We start from the raw sequence: 26,441 nt of genomic DNA on the forward strand, positions 1-26,441 counted from the left end.
TCACTAAAACCAACTATGAACAGCGCGTGCCGCTACATATCTCACTTTGTTGAGCGGACCGCCGCTCTATGCCCTGCCCTTGCCCCTCGGCTCGAAACTCATATTTCTCGCTCGCGTTATCTTCGATGGAAACATCTCATCAGAGATTGGGGGAGCTCGGCTTGTTTGGTTGCTTGCGCGAAACAGCAAAAAAGCTTCGGTAGGACCCCCTTGTTCTGAACTCGTGGCTATTGCGCTTGTGCCGGCAGATATCCACCCTTGTCGACACCCGTCCCAGCCCAGGTTTGAGGCAGCACGCAAGCCGCACAACGCTTGGTCGGTTCATTTCGCCAGACGGGCCGTCTGAACCGTTCGGCTGTCTGGACTGTAGTAGAGGGAGGGTGCGAGTGCGCTCGTGCTTAGCCGTGCTGTAGAAGGTGATCGACAAGGCACTTTGATGGCGTCTGCAGGTGAGATTGAACCTCGCTTGTGCTCCGACCCATGGTTGATGTCTTCCAGACGAGAAAACTTTATCCGCAATATATGTGCCTTTTGTGCCCTGAGAAGCAAGCATCGCAAGCTTTTAGGTACTATCAGGAACCAATGTCGTGTGTGACTGAGCCCTCTATCAGTATCTCGCTAGGCGCGAGAGGGGACTGGGATGGAGTGCCGCGATTTTGACTTTTGAACCCTGCAGACATCTGCGGCTTTGCACGCACGCCCAATGGTTCGTGGGTCATGCCGCCATGAGGCCTCACTCGTCCAGGCACAAGAAGCTTGTTGGCGTAAATGAAAGCTATACCGACAACATGGTAAGCAGTCGGCAGGAAAACATATTTGCCAGAAGCAATTCGCCAAACCACCCACGGTTTGAGCCCCACAGAGGCGCTCAGCTCTCGTTATCATCTTGCATGAGAAGCGGTAACAGCCAATTCGGAGCTTGCATGTGGCACAGAATCCCACGAGATGAAACCTCTATATCCTTCGCTTTCGGGTTTGAGTTTTGATGGCTTTGTTCGCATATATCGCAGGATCAATTGGGTTTCTGTAGTCCTGAACTTCCGTCTTTTGGTTCCCATCTCCTCGAGTGAGAGGGCTTTGAGATTATTGGTGGTGGTTGCGGTCGACACAAGCAAGCGTCGTCTCTTATCAGCGCCGCAAGCCGGTTAATCTATACATATACAGAAAGAGGCCCGAGAAAGCCTGGACCCCTTCAGCACTTCTGCGCTGCAGATCCTCCAAGCCCCTCGTCCAAATCATGTTCATCTTCCGAGAAATCTTAACGTGCGTAAAGGAGGGAGTGGCACGCAACGAGAAAAACAAGACTGCGGGATAATATATTCAAGACACTCAGACGAAACTATGGCTTGCCGTGGGTGTGGCAATGCTTGCGTGCCACAGCCGGGAAAATAGAGCAAGGTTTGTTATCCAGAGTAGTTTGCACGCGGATTGTTATTTGGTCTAGTCCATGCTCCCGCGGCATCTGTAGTGCAAGCGATAGAGAGGAGAGTCCAGGTGCTCGGTGGAGGTCATTTGCTTGGTTGATGTTCCTTTGCTTGTCTGGACTCGGCAGGTGGTTCATGCAGGTATGCGAATTGTACTAGACCTTATTGGTAACGCGACGGGAGTGCTGCCTGCTTGAAGACTATATGACTTTCTACCGACCTTGATCTTTGTTACCTTGCGCTTTCTCCTGTTCGAAGTGCGAGCGTGTAATCTTCTGCACCTAGGTGTCAATTCCACCATCGGCTATCAATCATGTCATTGTCGTCAGAAGACAACAAAACTAGCGCTATTCGCTTTGGCGAACGTGAGATTGGCGACTCTGAACACCGACCGACAAGGACCGCTGCTGCTGCTCGCCATGCACAATTCGAATTGGGCGAATACAATGACTCTCCAAGAGATGAAGAGATGGATGGAACGGCAGATGTATATGGATCTGTGCCCTCAGACAAGCGAGACATGATGCGTATGGGCAAGGAGCAGGAACTTCGTGTAAGTGGCTTGGTCTGTTTGTTCCGACTCGCACTGACGTTCGATTGCAGAGAGTGTTCCGACAAGTCTCGCTGTTGTCATTTACTGCCATCCTAATGGCAACATGGGAATTCGTTCTCTTGGCTTGTACGCAAGGTCTCGTTGATGGCGGTCGCGGCGGTCTGTTCTGGAGTTACATCTGGGTTATGGTTGGATACGGATTTATCGTCGCCAGTCTGGCAGAAATGAGCTCCATGGCGCCGACTTGGTACGTCGTAATTGAGCCAATCATCGGCTGTTGCTAACTTGTATACAGTGGTGGACAGTACCACTGGGTTTCTGAATTCGCTCCACCGAGCTGCCAAAAGTTCCTGTCTTACATCACAGGTTGGGTTTCTACTCTGAGTTGGCAAGCCGGAAACGCTTCTGGAGGCTTCCTCTGCGGAACTTTGATCCAGTCGTTGATCATTATTAAGAACCCCGATTACGCTGCTCCTGGATGGCAAGGCACATTGCTCGTCTTCCCCGTCATGCTGGTGTGTGTCTGCTTCAACGTCTGGTTCAATCACTGGCTGCCGAGTATGCAGAACGCAGTCATGGTTTTGCACGTTGCTGGCTTCCTGGCAATCATGATCGTATTCTGGGTGCTCAGTCCTCATGTTCCTGCAGGAGAGGTTTTCTTGGATTTCGAGAATGGTGGTGGCTGGCAAACGATGGGACTCGCACTGATGATTGGTCAAGTCTCTGCAGTCGGATTCTTGGGAGCCTCTGACGCAGCAGCTCACATGTCTGAAGAAGTCAAGGATGCCGGTCTTTCTGTACCGAGAGCTATGGTGAGTATCGAGTCGCATGCATCCTGTTCTCTGCAGTCGCTAACATGTATCCAAGTGGTGGACTTACATTGTGAACGGTCTCCTTGGTCTGATAATGCTTGTGTCGTTCCTCTTCGCTATGCCATCGGTTGACGACGCCATAAACGATGTAACTGGATACCCAATGATGTACGCCTTCCAGCAAGCGATGCCCATGACCGGCACCATTGTTCTGGCCGTACTGATGATGGTCTTATTGATGGCTGGTAACATCTCCTACCAAGCCTCGACTGCAAGACAAACATATGCCTTTGCTCGCGACCGTGGCTTCCCTGGCTCTCGCTGGTTGGGATACGTCAATCCCAAGTTGATGATTCCAGTCAATGCTGTCATATTCTCAGCAGTTTTCACCATCATCTTGTCATTGATCAACATTGGCTCGTCGGCTGCGTTCAATGCGATCATCTCGCTCGGTGCCGTAGCACAGATGGGAACATACGCCATCTCAATCACTTGCGTGCTGTACAGACGCCTGACAGCCCCACATCTTCTTCCCAAGGCAAGATGGAGTCTTGGCCGATGGGGCGTGGTTATCAATGTTGTCGGCCTGCTTTTCGCTTGGGAGGTTTTCTTCTGGTGTAAGTGATGCCAGCTTTGAACGAGTGCTCATTGCTAACGAATAGACAGGCTTCTGGCCCAATGCTCAGCCGGTTACCGTCGACAACTTCAACTGGGCGCCAGTCATGTTCATCGCAGTTGTTGTGATGGCCTTGATCACCTACTTTGTTCAGGGCCGCAAGGTCTACTCTGGCCCTGTAGTCATCGTAGAGGGGCGTCGCGAGGAGGCGCTGTCAACCTGATAGATCAAATTGAACGGCTTCAACCTCGCTGTCTTACCCTGTACATAGAACGCGAAACAGTGGTGTTCATAAATAAACGGCCAAAACTAGGTTCCAGCTTGCATGTTTGCCGTCAAATGACCGTGCGCTCGACGAGCATGTGAAAGGCTTCCTCGGCGCGCTTGAAGGAGCACGCAAAAGCACAACTGAGCGCTGCGACCACTGAGCGAAGGAGTTGCGACGACGTGCAAGATATGCTCCAGGCCCAGAACAAAACGAAGAGAAAGTCCATGAGCGATGTTGTCTTGGATGTTGAGCTAGCTGTTAGGTCGCAGCCAATAACAGATTGCAGGGCCAGGGCGGTGAAGTCATCATCTGCTGAGGCTTGGTTTCGGCAGCGTCGCGGTCAGAGGGTCGCCCTTTCTGTTTTGGCCAGCTCCTGAGCTGCCGTGGCCTGTGCCCTTTCTGTTGCTCTCTTTCTCAATGTCCGGTGCTTGCCCCGCGCGTGTGTGGGGCGTTTGTTTCCAGCTTCTCTTGAGTCTCCTATCGTCACGTATCTCTTCAGACTCACACCTCTTTCACGCGCTCCGGTCTCGACGTATATTATATTGCTTCTTTTCACGCGTAGTGGATAAGCTTCAGTGAGCTCCAATCGAGCTCCATGACAGCTCCTTACCCCTCGCCGGCCGTACCCGCCTGAGCTGGTGAACCGATCTGCCTCTGTTCCCTCGCTCCGAATCAATCATCGTCATCCGTTTGCATAGCTCGGATCAGGTGCCTTGCGGCTGGTCAAGCTGACAGCTCTGAGCTCGAGCTGCAAGACTCGACTCCTCAATCGACATGCCTCCCAAGTTGAACACGTCTAACCATCACTCGTCTGATCCGGACAATGAAGTCGTCTGTCCGATCAAGTCTGCTGATGGCAGCAACTGTCGCAAGAAATGCTTGGGCGTGCGTCTCCCTATTTCTTCTCTCTGCTTTTGCTCCGTCTCCCAATCTCCACTGCTTTGCCGTCGTCGATCGTGTTGTTTGTATTTCTGCTGTCATTGTTCCATGCACCATGCTGCTGTCCCGTCTGCCCCGCAAGTCGTTCCTCTACGCCGCAATGCTTCATTGTCATGGTCAAGTCAAGATGAGAAGGCGACTTACAAAGGGATTATAGGAGAAGCGTTTCCGCTCGATGCAGGAGCATATCCGACGCGCGCATCCAGAGTACTATATTCCAAAGTTGCCGGCAACCAAGGAAAGCTTCGACTTGATGATCAACTCACCACCGTCTGAGCGGCCACCCCGAGTGGAGCTGTGGTCGCCGACGTCTGCCCCCCGCCAACCGCGATCACAACCTGCAGACCACCACCACAACAACGACCAGTATGCAGTTGGAGGACCCTCTGCAGGTGTGTTCAATGCGTCCGCGAGCGTTGCATATGACGGGCTGAGCTCATATGGTTTTCAAGGCGGGCTGGGCCCCGTTCAGATAGCTCCCGACGGCTACGGCTTGCCAGCAGAGTACCGAAGGGGCTCCCTTATCCCCGCTGCGAGCGCGGCCGCCACCCTGGCGCAGCTGCACTATGCTCGACCAGATGGAGAATGGGACAATGATCAAGTAGGCCCTGTCTGCGCTGATGACGCTGCTCCAAGCGCTAAGTACATGCGTCAGAACTATTTCAACGACCATGTGACCGACGCAAAGAGAGCTCACATGGTAGATCCCACCCTCTCTGCCGGCCAGCAGTTCCTCGATAGCCAATACCAAGAAGACCAGAGCCACCCCTCGGGCCTCTCGCTGCTCAAGTCGCCATCGAGCCGTCAGAACACGCTCCCTCCCATGCAGCGTTCCATCTCCCATAGCTCACGTCCTCGTAAAAATTCGCTGACACAAAGTGCCCGCAAAGCAAAGCACGAACGAGACAAGATCAAGAGCGAGAATCGCAAGGCCCTCAGTGCCGAGCCTAACATGTACGGCAAGAGATGGGAAGATCTGATAGACGCCGCCACGTCGGCTACAGAAGAAGACAGAGACCTTACTCCTGTGCGTTGGACACAACTTTCTTTTGTCACAAACGGCTGCCACTGACTGTTCGTAACAGCTGCCCGTCTCGCCCTACAAATCACCACAAGTCGGTACACGCACACCATTAGCCCCCTTCGCCCTGGGCTCTCAGTTTCAATCATATACTGCATCTCCATTACAACAAACCCTCACACCTCCTCCTGCTGATGCAGACGGACCTCCTCTGGACATGGGACCCTTCCCTTCCGTCGAAGACACTGCCGTTTCATCCTCTCTTGATTCGAATCAATCAGGCAACAACTTCCACATCATGCCATCACAAAATCTCTCTTCAGATTCATCACCAATGTTCTCGAATCCCGTCCAGATATACTGCGCAGGCTGTAGGAGGCTTAGTATTCTCAAGGAGTGTTTTGCCTGCACAGAATGCATTTGTGGTCTCTGTACAGGTTGCGTCGAAGCACTCATGTCAGAACAACAACGCGGACGCATAGCACAGTGCCCACGATGTCGCTCAATGAGTGGACGATTCAAACAATTCCAGCTCGACATACGCTAGGACTGTCTCATCGTATACCACCTTCCTTTCTCTGCTCGAACTGTTTAATGTAGCACAACTTCATCGTTCTTTTTGCTGGATGGCTGTCTGATCCTGGTATTTGTTTGGTGCTGGTAGGCGTTTTGCTGGAAGCTGTGTTTTTATGCATATTTCTTCACGGACAATCGGGATGGGATAGACTGCTGTGGGAAGCTGGACCTGGAAGGAGCAATATGAAGAACAATCACTTCTGGGACATCCGGACAATTACATGTTTATCTTTTTCCTTCTCCTGGACTGAAGAAGTTCTACTTGGTTCTTTTCCATGTGCTAGATTGGGTAGATCCAAAGCTTCTCCCTCGAAGGCCATCCGCGATGTGCTCATTTAGAAAGGGCACAACGCTTTTCTCAATGGTGGGTGACCCAAGGAGAGCCCAGGATGTATTGCTTCTCGGTGGACACTGTCTTGTTCCTTGATGATACTGTGCGTTTCCATAGCTCCCTCGTTGCATGCTGTTGTATATGGAGAAGTGGTGTTGCAACCATGTGTTGTTTGCACTTGCTACCGTGTGTTGTTTGCACTTGCTGATTTGACTCACTCTGCTACAATGTCTTGTCGCACTTGGTTCGACTCTCACTCCACCACCGACTTTTGTCGCGCATCCGCCTTCCACCTTTCTCTCGAATTGGTACACTCTAACGCAAGGCGCGGACGATCACTACCTCCTGCCCAGCTTTCGATCGACGTCTTGCAATCTACGCACTGCCGTCGTTGATGCCATCAATAATATCTCGCCTCCTGACCCGCTCCAGCATGACGGGCCCTTCCAAGGGCGCCGTCTCCACACCTGGAAGGAAACCTTCAGCGTAAGTGGCTCCCGACCATGTGATGCTAAGACTAATTTTGAGACACAGCGAACATTTCCAGGGAACAGTGACCGTCATCGTGGGAAGAGAGAAGAAAGCATATATCTTGCACAAAGACCTTCTCTGCTTCTATTCTGACTACTTCCGTGCCGCGTTCAAGGGATACTTCAAGGAAGCTGCAGAAAGCAAGATCGAATTCTTCGACGAGGAGACCGATCTGTTCGACGCATATCAGGTCTGGCTGTATACGCGCGAGCTTCCAGGACCCAGTGGCGACAGGGAGAATTTACACTTCCTTGTAGACATGTGGTATTTCGGTGACCAATACCAAACCCCTCTCCTTCAGAACCAAGCCATAGACAAGATCTTTGCCAGGCTCGCAAAGTCCAACTATTTCGACCCCGATATGGTACCTGTAATCTATGCAGCCACCATGGCAGGATCGCCCTTGCGTAAGGCAGTCATCGAAATCGTCGCTTGCACCATAGACTTCGAGAAATGGTCTCCTTCCACAACAGGCTGGACAATTGAATGTCTCTCGGATCTTGTGCTAGCGATGAACCAGGCCCGTTTGAGTACAGATGTTACTTTTCCTGATTTACCGAAGAGAGATAAGTGCTTCTTTCATGTCCATGGAAAGAACGAGCATTGTTGAGCTGAGATCAGCATAATGACAGGTCTCTCAGCACAGAAAGGTAAGAAAGGACCTTGCCTAATGTGTGCGTCAAGCTAACCACAAAAGTACAGGAGAACAATACTCGCCACAGAGAGTTGGAGGCTTTCGCAGACAAGCGTGTACCAATCGATAGACGACATGCAATGTGTCAAAACTTTCACATACTTCTCGACCACAAATGGTCAAGTTTCACACACTCTCTCCTGGTAGCAAAGAATGAAAAACATATCATTCAAATGCACACAAGGCACAGTGTCATTCAAATCACAAATTGAGCTATTGAAGCACTTTGAGTTGACATATTCCTGTGGTTGTTCTTCTCTTCTGAAAAGTATTGTGCATTTCTATAGCTGGCTTAAATTGTCCTTGGAGATCCCGACAGGTTGGCCTAGAACTACTCAGAGCTCACATCAAGAATTCGTCACCGCCGAGTGAAGTGTTGTTTCACTTCCTCATAAGAAACAGTCACTCGAATGCGCCGCACTCTCCTTGTCTTTCATTTGCTCACCACAAACTAACACCAACCATTACTACATATCCGTCACCTCTTGCATCTTTTCCTACATCAACATACTCTTACAACAGCGCAAACAACTTTCGTCCGCTGCATCATGTCGACCTCGTCAAGTCAGGCGCAGAAAACTGCCGTCCCATCCACAGGCGCTGTCTCAACACCCAACAAGACGCCTCCCAAGTATGTTGTCAATTAAGCCTGACTCCCAGATAGTCTCTGATCTTTACCACCTACAGCAAGCACTTCCGTGGCGGAGTCGTCACAGCCATCGTTGGCCCAGATAAGAAAGAATTTACCGTCCACAGAGATCTTCTGGTGTTCTATTCCGACTACTTTCGTGCAGCTTTCAACGGGTCATTCATAGAAGCCACCAATAAAAAGATCGATCTGTTGGATGTCAATCAAGAGGTGTTCGAGCACTTTATCACTTGGCTCTACACACGCAAGATCGCTTCCGATGATGACCAGTACCTGGGCTGGGATGATCTTGTCAACCTCTGGGTTTTTGGCGATCAATTCCAGGTACCCATGCTGCAGAACTGTGTCATGGACGAATTATTCGCCAAAGGAAACCGCAGTAAACTGGGTTTGCGACTCTCAGCGACCAAACCTGCATACGAGAAGACTGCACATGGGTCACCACTTCGCAAAGCCATAATCGAGCTCTTGGTCTACAGATCTGAGCTCGCAAACGCAGACTTTAGTGAACTTTTCACCTTTGAGATACTCCAGGACATCATGCGAGAGACGATAATCGCTCGTAAGAACAAGGTTGCATGTGCCACAGCTCCCAAGAGAGACAAATGCTTCTTCCATGTGCATGGCAAGGATGAGCATTGCTGAAAGGGTACGGAGGAGCATAAAACAGCAGCAACCAAGAATCAGTCGGTACACAGTCAGCGGGCCATGCTCGCATCCGCCGGTCCGAGTCTCGAGACCGACTTTTCATCGACGACAATGATTGAAGAGAATCATCACTAGATCGCTTTCCTACTTTATATAATCCAACAAGCTCACTCCAAACACAGAATCTCTCCACAAGCCTCTCCCACAAACCTGTCTTGACTCTCGATCTGACATCCACCATCTCTGTGTACATACGACTTGTACGAATGCTTGCCAGGAGGAGAATGTATCATGGCTACTCGTTAACTATATTCGAAGCAAATCTCGAGTCGAGAATGTGACGGCGAACGTGTGAGGTATAGACATTGGGTATCATTCTTTTTTTTGCATCCTCTATTGCTTCTCGCCCTCTCCTTTGCCAATAGCAGCCTGGAACTCTGGATCGTTGTCTTCCAACTCTTGCTTCCTGATCGCTTGCATAAGTTCGTACATTTGTGCGATTTGCTCATCTGTGTCTGGGTCAGTCTATCTCGCTTCCATTTCCATCACTCGCGTCTTAAGGGAGGAGATAGGGAAAGGGAGGCTGAATGCGCACCACTCATCTTATCGATCTTAGCCTTGTCCATCTTGTCACCCCTCCACTTCTCTCCTTCGATTTGTTGTGCGTAGCCTTGCCATTCTGTGAGGAAACCGATCTGTGTGTGTATCTTGCGTCAGCGTAGCTCTTTCCTTGTTGACCCAGCTTGTCTTCTCCCTCGTCTTCCTTTTCCATCCTCTCTCCCTTCTGGCCTGACCTGCTCCCTCATTCTGCTTCTCTCTCCTCCTTCCTCCTATCCATCCACCTCTTCCACGCTTCCCCTCCTTTTCCCTCCTCTTCTTCTTCTGCTCCTTCTACTCTTCTCTCTCCAGCAGATACTCACAATATGAATTGGGTTATCAACACCCCTATGAGCCCTAAACTCAGCCTTCACATACTCATCGCCCAGCACCCTCATCTCCGGCGGCAAATGCTTGCGGTGTCCTCTGAGTAACCTGCGGTACAGTGGGATGGGTGGTAGTAAAGCGTGAGGGACAACGCCGAGGCCGCCGGATGGCGTGCCTACTGTTGATGCTTTGGCGAGGAGGGTTCGTGTGGCGCGCATCGTATGTAGGAGGTGCGAGGGAGAGTTGACTGGAGTGGTGACTGTAAACGCAATTGAAGATCAAGTAAAGTGGTGATTAGGTATGGTATAGAGAGCAAAGCAAATGGCTGCGTCATCGTTGGACTGTCGGCATCGGGACTCGCCGATCGATGCCCAGATGGTTCTCCGCAAAAGCATCCCCGAAGCTCTTTCTATTAACTCCCTCCAAACCCATCATTCGCAAAACACAACGATGCTTCCCACACCAGATACCTCGCACGTCTCGTACGACCAAATCTACGAACCCGCCGAAGACTCATACCTCCTGCTCGACACACTATCCTCTGCCTCCGAGATCGCATTTCTACACTCGCATTTCAGCTCTGGCACCACACCTCTGGTTGTCGAAGTGGGCACTGGCAGTGGAGTTGTACTTGCCTTCCTCGCTGCCAATGCAACCGCAATCTTCAACAGAAGCATCTGCACACTAGGCACCGATCTCAATCGACGAGCATGCATAGCTGCATCAACGACCGTGAACAAAGCTTGCGAGAAAGACGCAGCGTCATTCTTGACGGTAGCGAATGGAGATCTGACGACAGCAATCAAAGATGCAGAGGTCGATGTATTGGTGTTCAATCCACCATACGTGCCCGCCGAACTGCCAGATCTGGAGGCGCATGCAAGATACAACACCAACGACACTCTATCCTCATCCGAAGCTTTCGATCGCGATTCGCATTTGCTAGCTTTGAGTTATGCAGGTGGTGTTGATGGCATGGAAGTTACGGAGCGATTACTCGACGAACTGCCAAGGGTGTTGAGTCAGAGAGGAGTTGCATACGTGCTATTTTGCGCTCAGAACAAGCCCGAGGACATAAAGAGCAAGATTAGACAATGGCCTGGCGGCTGGGAAGCCGAGACTGTAGGGAGCTCAGGCAAAAAAGCTGGTTGGGAGAAGCTGTGCATCGTCAGGATCACGAGGACGATGCGAGATTGAAAAAGGAAGGGAAGCAAAGCTCAAGTCTGGGAATGCCCAAACATCCTACGCACCCAACGCCCGCCGTATCGTCAAAAAGCCCTAGGTCGGCGCCTTATTCCTCATGAAGCCAGAAGTCGTTTGCCGACTCTTCCGAAATGCTTCGAGAGGATCGCTCAGAGCTTCTTACCCCAAGCTCCTTCTCTGGAGAAACCTCCGAAAGAATGCAGCAATATCCAAGTGATCTTCTTGTTCTGCGACTTGTAGTGGCGTACAACCTTCACTGTCCAGGAGATTGAGGTCTGCGCCGGCTTCCACCAGCATTGTACAGAAATCGAGCCATCCATTCATGGCTGCGTAATGGAGTGCAGTCCTACCATTGGTGTCTTGTATGTCGGTCTCTGCACCAGCGTCCAAAAGGAGCTTTGCGTGCCTCCCAGGTTCTCGGCCCGTGGCATTGATCCACAAATCCTGTAACCAGTCAGTCCTACCCTTCGCGGCCTTGAGAAGAGGAGTCCACCCGCGCTCATCAGCTTTATCTAGAAAGGCGCCAGCTTCGATCAGGATCTTCAAGAACTCCGAGCTCCTGGAGACTGCTGCAAAGTGAAGTGCCGTCTGATCTTGGTCATCTGAGATATTCACATCGGCTCCGGCGGCTATCAGCATTTTTATGATCCGTATCCATGCAGGGACCAGAAATGACTTGAGTTCACCGTGATAGCCTTCTGTGTCCATGAGAAGAGCAAGCGGTGTTCCACGGGAGGAGAGATCGCCACGCGTATCCACAGGAATCCGCGTTGAGAACGTGTTTAGTACCAGATCTGCTCCTTCCATGCCCGTCAACCCATGCATACAAAAACCATTGCTGCCTTCTACTTGCGAATCAACATGGTAGCAGCAGGTACCTAACAAAACAGTATGCAAAACATACAGCAGCAGGGATTCCCACGTGGTCACCCACCGTAGTACTAATCTGCCGTTCAACTGCTTATGTATGGCAGAGCGGACGGGATGCCCAGTTTTCAGCTGACTGTGGCCGTATGTGCATGGCTCCTCCACTTTTATCCTCATATAGTCTGAGTGGCAACATCAGGCAGACAGGTGATGAGAACAGGATGGATGATAGATTCCAGAGGTTACTTGAACTCCCGCTTCCAACCACCTTCTTCCTCGAATATCTCACCGACTGCCTTGCTGACAGCTAACAGTCTTCGATCATGGTAGCGGGGCGCAACGAGAGATACACCGATCGGCAAACCATTGCCGCCCTTAAAGCCTGGAATATTGACCACTGGAGTGTGCAATGCCTGCGAATTGACGTTAGATGGTGGGGCAAGGAATTGGAATTTTTCTTGAGATATGACTTACAGTCCAGATCAAGCAAAAAGCCGCGCTACCTGTCTTTTCAATTCCTAGTGGCGCTTCGTCAGGCACACTAGGTGTGAGCACTGCCGCGTACTTGCTGAGAATACCATCTACCACTGGTCTTGCAGCAGCGATATTGTCGAACGCGTCCAACTGCGCTTTACGGGATATTTTCGTATCATTCTCCACATGGCCCACGAGGTAATCTGACAGATTGTGTTTCGTGGTCGTATACTCTGGTAAAAATGCCGTGCGGCCATCCGCATTGAGTACCGTGGCATGCCAAGCAGGAAGGTCATTGAGATGTTCAGGAAACTCGATCTCTTCGACTTCGGCGTCGTGAGCACGGAGAAGGGATACAGCCTTTGCCACCGCTGCAGAGCCTCCGGCACCGATCTGTGGCCAGACCATGGATTTTAGGATGGCGAACTTTGAGCCTTTGACTTGAAAACTGGAAGGGGCTGGTTCGTCATCTGCTAGGGCAAAGACGTCTGCAAGGAGATCGAGGTCTGCAACACTGCGAGCATAAAGCCCGAGGGTGTCAAGGATGAGCGAGTAAATCTTTTGACCTTCGCGAGTGATTGAGTTCCATGTCGGCTTAAAAGCATAGATACCATTGTAAGAACCTGGTCGGATTGTGCTGCCACCGGTCTGTGTGCCCAAACCGATGGGAACCTGTAGATCTCCAACAGCTGCTCCAGAGCCTGAAGATGAGCCACCAGGAGTACGGTTTGGATCATGTGGATTGCGTGTCTTGGACCCAACAGTGGTGGCAGCAAACTCTGTAGTCGTCGTTTTGCCGAAGATTAGAGCGCCGGATTTTCGGAGTATGGCGATGGAGCCAGCGTCCACCTGAGGAGCATCATTGACATAGATGGGCGAGTTGAACTGGGTTGGCATGTCTATTTGTCGTTTAGCATCACCACGACGAGCTGGAGAAGCAAATGTGTGGTCTCACCTTTGGTATAGATGACATCTTTTACAGCTATTGCTATGCCATGTAGGGGACCACGTTCAGATGGCGGAAGAGCATCTAGTGCTTTTGCTTGTTTGATCACGTAGTCCTGATCGAGATATGCCCATGCTTGAACGACTTCATCGCGATCATGAATGCGACTGAGGAGCGATTTTGCATATGCCTCCACTGTCAGATCGCCAGCCTTGATCTGATGCAGCGCTTCAGTTGCCGTCAACTGGTAAGGTTCGACAGTCATCTTGCTTTTTGCAATATTTGAGGAGGTCAATATCAAGAAAACTTGGGACAAAGTGGAATCTCAGTGGCATCAGAATGACACTGATTATCTTGCGATACTACGAGCGATTGAGAGATTGGTACCAGAGCAGAAGCTGGCCCAAGACAGCATGTCAGCCGTGGCCGAACTCACGGTCGGCGATAGGCCACATGCTCCGATTGTGGATCCTGGAGACAAGCTAGACGATCATCGAGATAGCCAGCACGCAACACTCGATTGGTAAGGAGGTGAGGTGTCAGTTTCGGCTCAGTCTGCATGTTGCCGGTCGTGTCGGCTCGAATTGATCCGACGCGCCTGGCCTTGGCAGCAACCACGGAAAGCTTCACCTTCACCTCTGCTTGTGCAAGTCATGACAACGATTCATATGGGAGCATCAATCTTGGTGAGTTTAAGGGCCGCATGGTAAGAGCATCCACCTCGAGGGTGGTACTGAGTCCTTCTCAACCACACTTACCCTGTCAATGCCACCTGCCTCTTTCCCAGTGCTGGGATTCAATGCAATCAATCTGGCCTGTGAGGTGCACTCGATGTCCAACTGTATCATCCAAGTCCAAACGGACAACATAGTTGGGCATCCATGGAATTCTTGGGGCAGGGTTGTATGAACGATGGGCATAATCTTTGCACAAAGGCCATATAAACTTATGCATGATACCAGAGAGCTATGCTTTGCAATCAATTCACAGCACACCTACCATGAATATCTAGTCAGACAAGCTTCAGTTCAAGTCAAATACACTGAGTTCCACCACGCGTTTCAGCCCCTGACTAAAGATCTTGAGTGGCATTTCTGCCAAGCAAATTTAGCAGTCAGCTAAGTTGTTCATCTGCTTATCTCGATAGAAAGCCTCTTATCAGCGACAACCCCAATGCACTGCCGCAAACACAACTAGGAAGGTTGTTTTCACAGACGATAGGGCAGCATATAGACATCGCCCCGTTGATTGATTCGGCCCATATGATGCCATTATCGAGTCATGCTGGCCAACCTGCTTTCGACGACTTGGAGACCCCGCATCATCGGGACTCAGGATATCCATACAGTAGGCACCAATCAATTCAGGAATCGATATGAGTCGCATGGAGTGACACAAGTCAAGACTGGACAGGTTCCGATGCCGATGGGCAAAGTACTATGGCCAAGCCTATCCGATAAGCACATCTTCTGGAGTACAAAGAGTCGAGATACATATTTGAAGGAGTCTGTAGGACTACGCAGTCATCTACTACTCGCTCTCACAAGTTCAGATCTATTCTTCGGACTCCAATCATCTACCATCATGCCTGAAGCTTACGCCGCACACCAAGACTATGCTTTCCCTCGAAACTTCAAAGGGTACGGAGAAAAGGGTCTCGAGGGTTTGAAATGGCCCAACAATGCCAAAATCGCGGTGTCTTTTGTAATCAACTACGAAGAAGTAAGCTTAACCCATCGAGAGTGGAAAAAACTTGGTCTCACATCAAACAGGGAGGCGAACGATCAGTCCTGCAAGGAGATGGCCGTTCCGAAACATCACTTCGCGAATATCCTGCGGAGCCAGATATCAACGAGCGCAACTACAGCGCCGAGTCCGAATTTGAGTACGGCTCACGTCGCGGTTGGTGGCGAATGTTCAAACTGTTCAACAACTACAAGATGAAATTCACTCTCTATGCCGTTGGCTCCGCTTGCGAGGAGCAACCCGAAGTCGTGACCCGGTGTGTTGAAGAAGGCCATGATATCGCATCTCATGCCTACCGATGGATTGATCACAAGGATTTGTCTGTCGAGGCTGAGAAGCAACATATCCGCAACGGCATCACTGCTCTCAAGAAGCTTGCTGGATACGCGCCAAAGGGATGGTATTACGGTCGCCCATCTCCGCAGAGCAGGGCACTGATTCCTGCCGTGTATGAGGAGATGGGTGAGGAACTCCTTTGGGCCAGCGACTCCTATGCTGATGACATCCCTTACTGGACCGATCTTCCTCAAGAACGCAACAGCGAGAGTCCCAAGGGCTGTTTGATGATTCCTTACAGCTATGACTGCAACGACTTCAAGTTCCTCACTGCCGCCACTGGGTTCCGCGACCCTATGGGTTTCTACACACACATCAAGAATGCTTTTGATGTTCTTTACGAAGAAGGCGAGGCAGGGGCACCGAAGATGATGACTATCGGTCTTCATTGCCGCATCATTGGAAGACCTGGTCGTTTCAAGGCTTTGCAGGATTTCGTCAAGTACATCTCTGAGAAGGAAGGTGTTTGGGTTGCGACCAGAACCGAGATTGCTGAGTCTTTCAGAGAACAATTCCCATATAAGAAGGGACAGCTAGCGTAGATTAGGCCACTCAATTCTATTTCGTACTCGGGTCCCTCCGATCTGTCATCTTCCAGCTTTGTAACATCATTAGAGTAGCCTCACTACAAGAATTGTAAACAGATTGCCATAGCCAAGCTAGTTTCTGTAGTACCACCTACCATCACCCATGACTCCGTAGCTTCCTGTCTGCATGACTGCATCCTGCACCGGGTCCACATCATACATGTTCTCGTAGCCCTCCCAGCTCGTTTCCGCATAGGTCTGTCCAGGCCCACTTATTCCTACAGCAGGGTCGGCTGCATGAGAGGTATCGTCATTGACCATCTCATTCCACATTCGCCATCCCTGCCAACCACCTGGAGCCTCCTCATCGACCTCCATAAACGCTTCTCTGATGGCGGCTGATATCATAGGCGTGTTGACGACGTCGGAAGACCGCCGCGGACGCGCCTGAGCCTGGCGAGTTTGCCATGCTCGAGTAGATCCGGCCGTGGTGTTGGCTGCATTGACAAGACTTTGGCGTGAGGGCCCCGGACTGACGATTGATTTGAGTAAGCTTCCTGAGAGCTCGTCGAAAATGTCACGGTATTTGACTGCGCCAGGCCACTTCTCGCCGAATATGGTAAGACTTTGCGAGCAGTCTCTTGTTGCTTCTAGGATTGCGTATGAGAACAAGGATGGATCTCTCCAGATACAATAGATCAGGGTCAAGCCAGCCACAAAGCATGAGTGCAAAGCTATCATAGTATAGGTCAGAGTCCTGTTCTGGGCCAACCGCTTGTACGCAGTGCAGACAGAGGTTGCTGAATTTGCGCAGGTATGGAAACGTGGATCAGATGTCTGCAGCGTTGGCAGAAAGTTGGTGAAGAGGAACAGGATGGACTTGTGGTAGTTTCTTGATCTCGTCAGCATGTGATTGTGTCCTAGCATCAACGTACTCACAAGTCGTAAAAATCTCTAGCGTCGAGAGACACACTTTCTGGATCATACATCCAGGTAGTCTTGTTTCCATCTTTTGGCGTCTGTGGATACTTCTCCATCCAATCATCGAGATCGCCCTTGATGATTGACATTTTCCGATCACGCTTGGCTTGTTCTTCAGCTGTGCCTCTCAGAACATCTTTGTCGACCCGGAACACGACCTTGTGGATCCGAGAATGTATCCGATCAAGTTTGATCATGTGTATGAAAGGTTCGACATTCGACCAGAGAGTTTCAGTCGGAGTGCAGGGCTCTTTGTGGGTTAGCGTCCTGAATTGACTAGCAACACTTGGAAGCTACAAATTGATTAGTATTCTTCTCATGACGGAAAACCTTACTTGCATTACCTCGACATTGATATCCCTGTCAGCGATGGCGAAGGGTCGACCGAGCACAATGCTGATCGAACGATCAAGGCAATAGCAAACCCAGAAGGTTCTTCGTCGGAGCTCTTCATCTCTTACTTGTTTGTCGGTTTCCATGCGAGATTTTTTTCTATGCAGACCCATCTCAATGCATATCGAAGCAGCGTAGCGGACTTGTGACCAGGATCCAGCACCATATGGAGACCGTTGGCCATGTACACCAAGGAGAACTAGAAATTGTAGACTTGCGATACTGTGTTGCTCCAAGATACAGCTCATTGGCCCGACGGCTGCCTCGAGATGGTACTATTTGTGCTTGCTCAGCTGGTATCCACGACCCGTGTTATCACTACTTACCTCGGGGTCAACAGTGTGAAGTCTTCTAGTCAAAGACAGGAAGCGAGCGGTAATTGCATAAATCAAGTGACAAATGCTTCGCTCGACGACCGTCAAAGCTCCAGTAACGAACTGTTTTGCAAATAAGTTTTCGTAAATCTCACGATCGAGTATTGGCCAACGACTATGAATACGCTCAAAGAATGTATCAAATAGCATACGAGCCTGTCGTAGCTCAGGAAAACTGGATGTGGTCTCATCAGACTGAATCGACTCAGGTGGCGTTGTCGGCTCTGGTTGGGCTTGTTGTTCTATGGAAGCCGAAGCTTCGGCCACCGCCCCTGGCTTTGCATTGCCAAAGATGGAAGCTTGAATGATGCGTGCAATGGTCGACCCAGAGCTGGATCCAACGTAATACGGTTCGGATATTGAATCAGTTGTTCCAGAAGCACACAGGGAGAGATAAGCCACACCTCCTACCAAAGATGTTCTTTCGACGAAATCTGAATCATCTGACAACAGATCTTTGAGTGGCGTTGATTGATATTCTTCGACCTTATCGGTCGCTATTACATCCTGGGCTGCGTCAAACGGCGCCTCGGAGGTAGCATGTACGTCGTTGACCAGATGGTCCTCGGCATGGCCGGGCAGCCGAGCTTCGAGAAATGCGATACGCTCCTCCAAGGTGTTGATGTATCTGTTGTGGTTGGAAGACTGTTATCAAGAGCCTAACAGGAGCATGGTTTGAGGCCAGAAGTTGCACGTACAATGACTTGCCTCCTGGATACTGAGGCCGAACAGCTTGTTCATAAGCACACGATACTCCTGCTTTGTCACATGATCTACACCGAGGACGAGAGCCGTCGCACTGCAGGGAAGTTATCGATCATGTTCGTCGGTGACAGTGTCGATGTCTCTCAGAGACATACCCGCTGTTTTCGACGTTTGCATCTCTTGCAAGCCAGCGATACGCGTCTCTTCTGAGGTGCGGTGGAGGCTGGCCCGGAAATGTCGGCAGTAGTCGTAGTGTTCTGACGCATCTCCGAGATTGCTCCTGCATCTGTCATTGTCATGCTGATTCTCGATCACTTCAAACGTAGGCAGATTTTGGGCCGATGTGAGGGATGAAGGCAAGTGGCACCACGGCATCAGGATGATAAGCTGTCTTGCGTCGTTGCCGCATATTGGCGTTATCGTGACATGTGACGTTGATTGAGGCCCGTCAATAACAAAGTGACCCTTGGATCTTCAAGGTTGTTCATGGGGTCAGTTAGATAGGCCAAGGCGAGCCGATGGGAGTACGCATTTGACTCTCGAAGGCTGACTCGAATCTGTCTCTTGCGAACTGTTCGGAAACCGTATTTCGGACGAGATCAACATGGGATTAACTTTGAGCTTCGAATTCAGCAATGTCAATGGCGTTTGCTTTGAGATATGGTCCAAACCAGCTTTGTACAATAGTCCCAAGAATCTCGTGCTGCAGGCAGGAACAAGGAATTGAGAGGGGCTTCGGGGCGCCAAGCAAATGTGGTCCAAGCTCGTTATCTGCGGCAGTTGTTTCTTCTCCAATCAATAGTGACCTCGACCCTTCCTACTTAGCATACCGGTCGAGCCGCAACCAATCGACTCAATCGTGTTCTTGATGCTTTCGAACTGGGTCTGCCATATTCCGATAGTCAAGAGGCGTCGGCTCGAAAGTGGCCGAAAGATCTGTAACAACAACCACGGCATAGCTCTATTAATCAATTAGTATGAGGGGATCGATATCTCTCGCTCCCTATAATGTAGGTGTCGTCTATAATCCGACTTGTTTCGAGCACAGTCGCTCCAAGCACATACCCTCCCCGAGTCTTTGCCCGAATATCACATACACTGATCTGTCTGGCATCTCTTCGAGATGGGCAAGTTTTCAATGCCGAGCAAAACAGAAGTCGCTGCACCTTTCCATTCCAGAGAAGCCTTCGTCAACTTCTTAAAGGCTCCACAAGGTAATGAAGGGCACAACATCGTTGGAGATTCGAGGTGGTCAAACAAAGACTTGGAACCGACACCTGTGGAAGACAGAACATGGACGTGGTAGGATTTGTCACTGTCAGCACCATATCACAATCCTTATTGATGTCTGAAGGTTCAACCTGCCTCTTTACTGGTTTTCCAATCAATTCTCCATCGTCGGTTGGAACACTGGTTCGGCTCTAATCACCGTCGGCCTGGTAAGCAGATTCTGAAATATATGTTTTGGTCATGCCTACTTATACCGCGTAGACATGGCAGCAATCATTCATATCAGCATGTCTTGGTGCTTTCCTCGCCGCTGTCATTGTCGTCTTCATGGCTCGTCCAGGTGTCAATTATCATATCGGCTAGTAAGTAGAGTCCGTCTGGAGAGCAGCACCCGATTCTGACATTGCCTAGTCCGGTCCTCGCGCGTGCCGTCATGGGAATGTATGGCTCGTCCTTCTTTGTCTTCATCAGAGCCATGGTGTGTATCATCTGGTACGGCATCCAAACTTTCTATGCCGGCAACCTCCTTTCTGTGGTACTACGCTGCATCTTCGGAAGCTCTTGGCAGAATCTTGACAACACTCTACCGCTGAGCGCCAATGTATCATCGAAGCAGCTCCTGGCATTCTTCTTGGCATGGCTATTGCAGTTTCCACTTGTAAGCTACACTGAGAGCTGGCAATAGCTTGTATCATCTTGCTAACTAGTTTCAGATGTGGGTTCATCCGAAAAGCATCCATCACCTCTTCACAGTCAAGGGCTTCACCATGCCCGTTGCGGCTTTTGCTCTTTTTGGAGTTTGCATCAGTATCGGTGGAGGACTTAACATGGATATTGCCTCAGAGCCTAGCGCGCCGTCAGCCTCTGTGACGCCTTTGGGTTGGTCCATCATGGCTGGTATCAATACCATCTTCGGGAGTCTATCACCCATGCTCGTCAACCAACCCGATCTCGCTCGATACTGTAAGAAACCCCGGGACGCCGGTGTCCTCCAAGGCTTGTTTGTCTTCATGCCATCGGTTCTTGTCTTCTTCCTGGGTATGGCATCAACAACTGCCATTCAAAACAAATGGGGAACTGCATATTGGAACGTCTGGGATCTCCTCGATGTAATTCTTGACCACCATTTCAGCGCGGGAGCTCGTACTGGAATTTTCTTCATCGGTCTTGCCTTTTTCTTTGGTGTGTTCACTACTAACATCGGCGCGAACTCGCTTCCGTTCGGTGCCGATATGACTGGTATGATCCCGAGGTTTTTGACGATCCGTAGAGGGCAGATTCCTTGTGCAATCTTGGGAATAGTTGTGCAACCCTGGCAGCTCATGGCGAACGCATCAGCCTTCCTGAGGTGAGTGATTGGGTCAAGTAGCCCTTTTGCGATATAACACTGACGTTCCACAGCTTCCTCGGATCCTATAACATATTCATGGCACCGCTATGTGCCGTCATCATCGTGGACTATTTCGTCGCTCGCAAAGGCAACATACACATACCATCATGCTACGACGGCAAAAACACAGGTCTCTATTGGTACTCATCAGGCGTGAATCTCAGCGGTGTAGCCGCATGGCTCTCGGGCACAGCAATGGGAATCCCTGGTCTCGTTGGACAGTACGAACCACAAAGCATCAGCATGGCAGCGAAGAACATGTATAGGATGGGCTTCCTGTTGACTTTTACGACTGCAGCGACAGTCTATGCTGTACTGACGTTCTTGATCAAGCCGAAGGTCTTCCCTGTTGGACGCGAGGCCACACCATTTCAGCAAGAGTGGCTTGCGAATGAAGGGCGTGAGGGCTTTTACGAGGATGAGAGGGATGGCAATGAAATTTTTGCTCCTGCAACGCCACCCCCGACCGTTGCTGAAGAGATTCAACTGGGAGAGAAAGGCTACGGCGAGAAAGTCTGAAGACAGGTATGGGAGATACAAACAACTTTTTCTTGGGGAACACGAGATTCCAAGCGATTCATGAGTATGATTTTTGTACAGCTAATGATAAAGATGCGTTAAAGCAGCTCGCTGATGATTCTCGTCCTTGCTCTCACCAGATAAAGTACCTATGGAAAAGGTATGGCAAAAGACAACATTCCAAACACCATCAACAAAGGATCAATATGTGACTTCGAGCTATATGTTTTCCACCTTATTCGTTCTTCTACTCATCATACTCTAGAGTAAGCGTAGTGGGAATCGGCGACTCCTTTGAAGAAGAATCAAGATACTGCCTCATCTTCACCCCAGCGACCTCATGCTCAACAATCGAAAACTGCCCAGCACGACCCTTAGCACGTCTCAAGTTCTTCAACTTGAAGACTTCCTTGAGCGTCGCAGCCAACGATACACCCACCAATCTTGCACCAAAGCAGAAGTGCAGTCCATGACCAAGAAGAACATACGAGTTGAATGGACGATGAGGGTCCAACTTCTCAGGATTTGGGAACGCTACGGGATCCATGGAAGCTTTGGATGTTGCGATTAGGATGGTTTGGTTGGCTTTGATTTGAATGGGACCGCGGGCGCCGTCGTTGATGGTGACGTCTTGAGAAGCGACGCGAGGGAGTCCTGGGACTACGCCTGCGTGGCGCATACCTTCGTAGACGAACCCCTGAAGCTCGCGCTCTGATGCGGGATCATCTCTGTGAGCGAGCTCGACGATGCGATCTTTGTAGACTTCATAGCCAGGGCTGAGGAACAGATCGATGAGCAGCGATGCTTGTTGAGTTATGTTACCGGCGACTGGAGCGCCCATGCCGATACAATCACCAACCAGGTCGCCAATGGGAAGCTTTGTTGCGTTCAACGCATGGTAGATGCGATCAGCGTCTGGACCAACTTCGTAAGCGGAGCCTTTGGCAAGCCAATCCACGACATTCTCTTTGTAGCCTCGCTGGGTCTCGAGATGAGCCTGCAGGATCTTGCGTAGGACTGGTGCAACCTTCATGGCACCCTCGCGCAATGTAGTCTCAACAAGAGGCTGGATATTGAAGCTCTGATACATGAACAGCACCAAGTAGATACCGAAGAGCTCAGGGACTGACAACATGCCTCGAGGATTCTCGGCAGTCTTGAGTGGTATCGCAAAACGAGATGCTAACCAGAGAATAGGTGTGACGTTGGTGACGTCCCGGACAATATCGATGGACCGTCTGGTTCCTTGGTACTTGAGCGAGCTCTTCGAGATGAGCTGTGGGATATTCGTACGGAAGAACTTTGTGACGTTTGCCTCGAAGTTCTCTTCGAAGAACACCTTGTGAAGGATCTTGGATCTGTCGTCATGCTTCTTCTGTTGATCCCATCCAATCATAAAGTCATGTCCGTCTGTACATTGTCTGATTGCAGCCTGGTACATGACGCGAAAGTTCTCGCGATCTTCGAAGACCTTCTTGCAACCTTCTTGTGTGTGAACAGAGATGATAGTTCTATCACTTCGCGGTCTTGTGAGATCGTACTGATCGATCACTCCATTGCCCTTGAGAATACCGGCGGCAGCTTTTGGTGTATAGAACGGCAATAGAGCATACGAAGAAGTGCCAGTGAAGGCATTGGGAAGTCCGGAGAGGAGCAACTGTGGAAGCATGCCTCCATAAGCTCCTGGAGGAGAAGTGCTGAGCTTAGTCACACCCCAGTTTGTCAGAGTCGAACTGTTGAAATCGTAAGAGAGAAAGCGGTCTCCTCTGACTAGCGCCACGGCATCGTCAAGGATACCACGACCAGTCGTCTGGCCTGGACAGACACCACTACCAGCCATAGGAGGCTTGGTGACTTCGGCCATGAGTCCCGGATACAACTCGAGATTGTCAATGTGGCCGTACAGAAGCTCTGCAGCTCTGGCAGTCTCCTTGTTGGGGTTCCACTCTTCGAAGCTAGAGTATGCCTTCAGGTTCAGGTACCGGCGAAATCTGGGAGAAATTAGTACTGCATCTCCGAATTGTCTCAGATGGATGACTTACTCGTTCATTGTGCAGACTTGAAACTTGTCACGAGCCTGGAGCATTCCCATAATATCGACAATCTTTAAACTGGCAGGTGTACCGTGCGCACCAAAGGCATGTGCTGGAGACTCGATGCAATCCTTGATGATCTCTGCGAGATCAGCGTCGTCAAACTTGCCATCTGACTTTCTCTTAATGCCTCCGAAGGTCCACTCTCTGGGCAGGGAGTCTTTCAGCTTATGGCCCTCAGTCATCAGGACCTTCTTGAACATGTCCGGTGTCACGTCGTCGATCGACTTGAGTCCTGGAAGATTCTTCTTGAGTAGATCTTCCATCCACTTTGCGTCAGCTGCACTCAAAGCCGCATGCCAATGGTAGAGGACAGCGAATTCGACCGAAACGACGTTTCCCGTACCACGCTCGACTCGTGTACCGGCTTGCTTGATCTCAGCACCAAGGTCGAGAGACCATTCCGAATTGGCTCTTGGAGTGTTCAAGATGGCTGCGACATAATCTTTAAGGACGACCGTCGCGAAGAAGCCAACATTAATATTGCGAGCAAGTTGGAAGATGTCTTCATCTTGTCTGTACCACTGTCAGTAATGCTCATCCACGATGGACAAAACGAAGTTGACTTACTCAGTTCTCTTCTTCTCGTCCAAGGTATCCCAGTCTTTGTATTTGCCGTCCTCGTTGATAGCAAGCAATGAGTGTGCGATACTGTTGTGATTTCTTGAGAACATGACCAAGACCGCAATAACGCCTGGTGGCATCATCATGATTCTTTCTGAAGCAATCGAGTCTGCATAGATTGTTCCATTCTCATATGTGCGTACGCGCTCTTGTTCGACTCCTGTGTTTCCATACAGAGTACTCAGATCAACATAACTCGAAGTTTCGTTGACCCAAGGATCTGTCCGAGAAGTCTGGAAGCATTCATGTATGACGATGGTGGCGAAGGAGAAGAACAATCTGTTGAGACCAGAAGGATGTTCACGGAACGGTCCTTTTCTCTTGAGAAGCTGCTCATAGACAAGCTCGGGATCGGGGAGATTAGGACCTTTCGGTCTCAATGGAGGAACACTTCGACTGTAGGGGGTGCCGGCCTTGCCCATCTCGGGATTCCAAGGATTGTTGTTACCTCCATCGTGTCTTCGGTATCTGGCGGTAGGTCCAGCTAGCGTCACTGGTGGGTGAGGTAGATCGTTGTAAAGCATTTTGATGAACCCTTCTGATACCGTTGCAGAAAGTCCGCTGTTTGGTGGTGCAGCCTGGAGGGCAGCGACGCCATGTTCCAGTAATAGCTCCTTGTCGTCCATAGGCTCGCCGGATGCAATGGTGGTCAAGCCCTGTGCTACGGTCTTCATGTTTTTCACGCCCATATGTGTTATGTCATGAATGAGCGAGGTCTTCTCGTTCAGAGGGTTGAGTTCTGCTTCGCCATTCGTCTTGCGGTCGGGAGCGGTAGAGGGCTTCCTCCTGATCGATCCGATCAATGTCTTCAACTGGCCGACTGCCATGATTGCGTCTTGTAACTTGTCTGAGGACAATTGAAATCAAGTCAGAAATAGAGGGGAAGAAAGGTTACCTCAAGAGATTTGCGTATGGAGAGCAGACATGGCTGCTGACATGCTGCAGTCCATTTTATCTTTGCCTCGCGGCGACTCCTGACTACTACCTACTAGCTTGAGAAAGGTTTGGAAGCACGCTCGTTGTCCAAATATTTTCCAAACACTTGGTGATCAGCAAATCGTTAGCGTCTATAATCTCCTCGTATTCCACAACATGCTCGCATGACGATGGTTAGCTGAAATTCGTGTCAGATAATTGGTGAGAGCAATGCCGTGTCATGTCTCGTGCATAGACAGCTAGTTGTTGAGGAGGAGAAGACATGTTGATCGGCAACAACAGACAGGGATGAGCTCAGCTAACGACTCGCAGCGTAACGATACGAAGTCAATGCCGTGGTGCTGTATTAGGGGTGTGACTTTGAGTTTACAAAACCATCCGGTGGCGGCGCGATGGTCTCATCATCTGCGCACCAATCAAGACTGACTGGTTGGAGATCAGACAGAATGGCGTTGTCACTACTGGACATGCATATGCCAATGGGGGTTATGTGAGGCAGATCCATGTCGTGAAGAAGTCGACCCTCGATGAAAGTAGCGGTGCACGTGCCAACTCCGCTCGAAGGAGGTGGCGGTACGCCAGGTGTACGTTAGTTCCAGTCAATCTCTCACAACGCTTGCGCATGAAGGTGTCTGATCATATTCAGATCTGTGAACATCGTTCCTGCACCATGATCACCACTCGTCTTTATTGGCTTGATAGATGACTATCGCGTCGGTCTTAAGAACGTAAGAAGCGAGTTTCTCGAGGCAGGATCGAACTGCGCGAGACAACTGAACCAGGGCTTACTCGTCGCTCGTAGCGATGATCTTTTGCAACGCCTCACTGCAAGCCCGCAATCTTTACACGGCTGAAAATCTCTGTACACAGATCCCCAGCAGTCGACTGGCTCTCGCCACGTGTCTTCGCCCTATCTGCTCTGACTTGATACCTGGCACGATAATTTTGGACAAAATTCCTGCGGTGCGATGAAGCTGAGCTCATGGGGCATCCAGATGAGGCAAACGCACCAGCGTGTAGTCTCTCAAGTGTCGTTGATCCACAACAGCAGTCAATATCGTGTGGTATGTCGATCTCATACCATGTGGGTCGAGGAGATCGTGCTCAACGG

The 26,441-nt window shown here is 50.4% G+C and overlaps 12 protein-coding genes across 12 annotated transcripts; 7 read left to right on the forward strand and 5 right to left on the reverse strand.

Moving 5' to 3' along the window:
• Nucleotides 1–1,737: 1,737 nt before the first annotated feature.
• On the forward strand, nt 1,738–3,628 carry M436DRAFT_76043 (GABA permease-like protein; the record flags this gene model as incomplete). Its single annotated transcript, XM_013568317.1, has 6 exons — nt 1,738–1,789; nt 1,910–1,977; nt 2,028–2,224; nt 2,273–2,789; nt 2,845–3,406; nt 3,456–3,628. The coding sequence occupies 6 exons, from the start codon at nt 1,738–1,740 to the stop codon at nt 3,626–3,628; spliced, it is 1,569 nt and encodes a 522-aa protein (XP_013423771.1).
• Nucleotides 3,629–4,447: 819 nt separating this feature from the next.
• On the forward strand, nt 4,448–6,180 carry M436DRAFT_55822 (uncharacterized protein; the record flags this gene model as incomplete). The annotated part of the gene is made up of 5 exons (XM_013568207.1): nt 4,448–4,558; nt 4,770–5,004; nt 5,065–5,213; nt 5,268–5,639; nt 5,698–6,180. 5 exons carry the CDS (start codon nt 4,448–4,450, stop codon nt 6,178–6,180), a joined length of 1,350 nt encoding a protein of 449 aa, XP_013423661.1.
• Nucleotides 6,181–7,048: 868 nt separating this feature from the next.
• On the forward strand, nt 7,049–7,681 carry M436DRAFT_55953 (uncharacterized protein; the record flags this gene model as incomplete). The annotated part of the gene is made up of 1 exon (XM_013568228.1): nt 7,049–7,681. The coding sequence occupies one exon, from the start codon at nt 7,049–7,051 to the stop codon at nt 7,679–7,681; it is 633 nt and encodes a 210-aa protein (XP_013423682.1).
• A 632-nt stretch (nt 7,682–8,313) lies between these two features.
• On the forward strand, nt 8,314–9,059 carry M436DRAFT_67171 (uncharacterized protein; the record flags this gene model as incomplete). Its single annotated transcript, XM_013568268.1, has 2 exons — nt 8,314–8,396; nt 8,453–9,059. The coding sequence occupies 2 exons, from the start codon at nt 8,314–8,316 to the stop codon at nt 9,057–9,059; spliced, it is 690 nt and encodes a 229-aa protein (XP_013423722.1).
• A 396-nt stretch (nt 9,060–9,455) lies between these two features.
• On the reverse strand, nt 9,456–10,204 carry M436DRAFT_55885 (ACN9-domain-containing protein; the record flags this gene model as incomplete). The annotated part of the gene is made up of 3 exons (XM_013568219.1): nt 9,456–9,577; nt 9,658–9,757; nt 9,983–10,204. 3 exons carry the CDS (start codon nt 10,202–10,204, stop codon nt 9,456–9,458), a joined length of 444 nt encoding a protein of 147 aa, XP_013423673.1.
• A 232-nt stretch (nt 10,205–10,436) lies between these two features.
• M436DRAFT_55958 (uncharacterized protein) lies at nt 10,437–11,183 on the forward strand (the record flags this gene model as incomplete). The annotated part of the gene is made up of 1 exon (XM_013568229.1): nt 10,437–11,183. One exon carries the CDS (start codon nt 10,437–10,439, stop codon nt 11,181–11,183), a length of 747 nt encoding a protein of 248 aa, XP_013423683.1.
• Nucleotides 11,184–11,408: 225 nt separating this feature from the next.
• M436DRAFT_10867 (ankyrin) lies at nt 11,409–11,843 on the reverse strand (the record flags this gene model as incomplete). The annotated part of the gene is made up of 2 exons (XM_013568139.1): nt 11,409–11,605; nt 11,654–11,843. Coding segments are annotated over 2 exons (387 nt in total), but the record flags the coding sequence as incomplete, so codon positions are not given.
• Nucleotides 11,844–12,298: 455 nt separating this feature from the next.
• M436DRAFT_85389 (amidase signature enzyme) lies at nt 12,299–13,741 on the reverse strand (the record flags this gene model as incomplete). The annotated part of the gene is made up of 3 exons (XM_013568318.1): nt 12,299–12,469; nt 12,531–13,429; nt 13,486–13,741. 3 exons carry the CDS (start codon nt 13,739–13,741, stop codon nt 12,299–12,301), a joined length of 1,326 nt encoding a protein of 441 aa, XP_013423772.1.
• Nucleotides 13,742–15,060: 1,319 nt separating this feature from the next.
• Nucleotides 15,061–16,100, forward strand: M436DRAFT_56020 (chitin deacetylase 1; the record flags this gene model as incomplete). Its single annotated transcript, XM_013568241.1, has 2 exons — nt 15,061–15,198; nt 15,249–16,100. 2 exons carry the CDS (start codon nt 15,061–15,063, stop codon nt 16,098–16,100), a joined length of 990 nt encoding a protein of 329 aa, XP_013423695.1.
• Nucleotides 16,101–16,169: 69 nt separating this feature from the next.
• M436DRAFT_85391 (uncharacterized protein) lies at nt 16,170–18,837 on the reverse strand (the record flags this gene model as incomplete). Its single annotated transcript, XM_013568319.1, has 6 exons — nt 16,170–16,183; nt 16,241–16,977; nt 17,025–17,359; nt 17,411–17,734; nt 17,786–18,478; nt 18,694–18,837. 6 exons carry the CDS (start codon nt 18,835–18,837, stop codon nt 16,170–16,172), a joined length of 2,247 nt encoding a protein of 748 aa, XP_013423773.1.
• An 824-nt stretch (nt 18,838–19,661) lies between these two features.
• On the forward strand, nt 19,662–21,677 carry M436DRAFT_67176 (uncharacterized protein; the record flags this gene model as incomplete). The annotated part of the gene is made up of 7 exons (XM_013568269.1): nt 19,662–19,840; nt 19,893–19,977; nt 20,030–20,130; nt 20,180–20,426; nt 20,482–21,007; nt 21,071–21,116; nt 21,170–21,677. The coding sequence occupies 7 exons, from the start codon at nt 19,662–19,664 to the stop codon at nt 21,675–21,677; spliced, it is 1,692 nt and encodes a 563-aa protein (XP_013423723.1).
• Nucleotides 21,678–21,924: 247 nt separating this feature from the next.
• M436DRAFT_55976 (linoleate diol synthase) lies at nt 21,925–25,221 on the reverse strand (the record flags this gene model as incomplete). The annotated part of the gene is made up of 3 exons (XM_013568233.1): nt 21,925–23,668; nt 23,720–24,286; nt 24,341–25,221. 3 exons carry the CDS (start codon nt 25,219–25,221, stop codon nt 21,925–21,927), a joined length of 3,192 nt encoding a protein of 1,063 aa, XP_013423687.1.
• Between the last annotated feature and the right edge of the window lie 1,220 nt (nt 25,222–26,441).

Source organism: Aureobasidium namibiae (assembly GCF_000721765.1).
Source record: "Aureobasidium namibiae CBS 147.97 unplaced genomic scaffold scaffold_20, whole genome shotgun sequence".
NCBI classification, from domain to species: domain Eukaryota; kingdom Fungi; phylum Ascomycota; class Dothideomycetes; order Dothideales; family Saccotheciaceae; genus Aureobasidium; species Aureobasidium namibiae.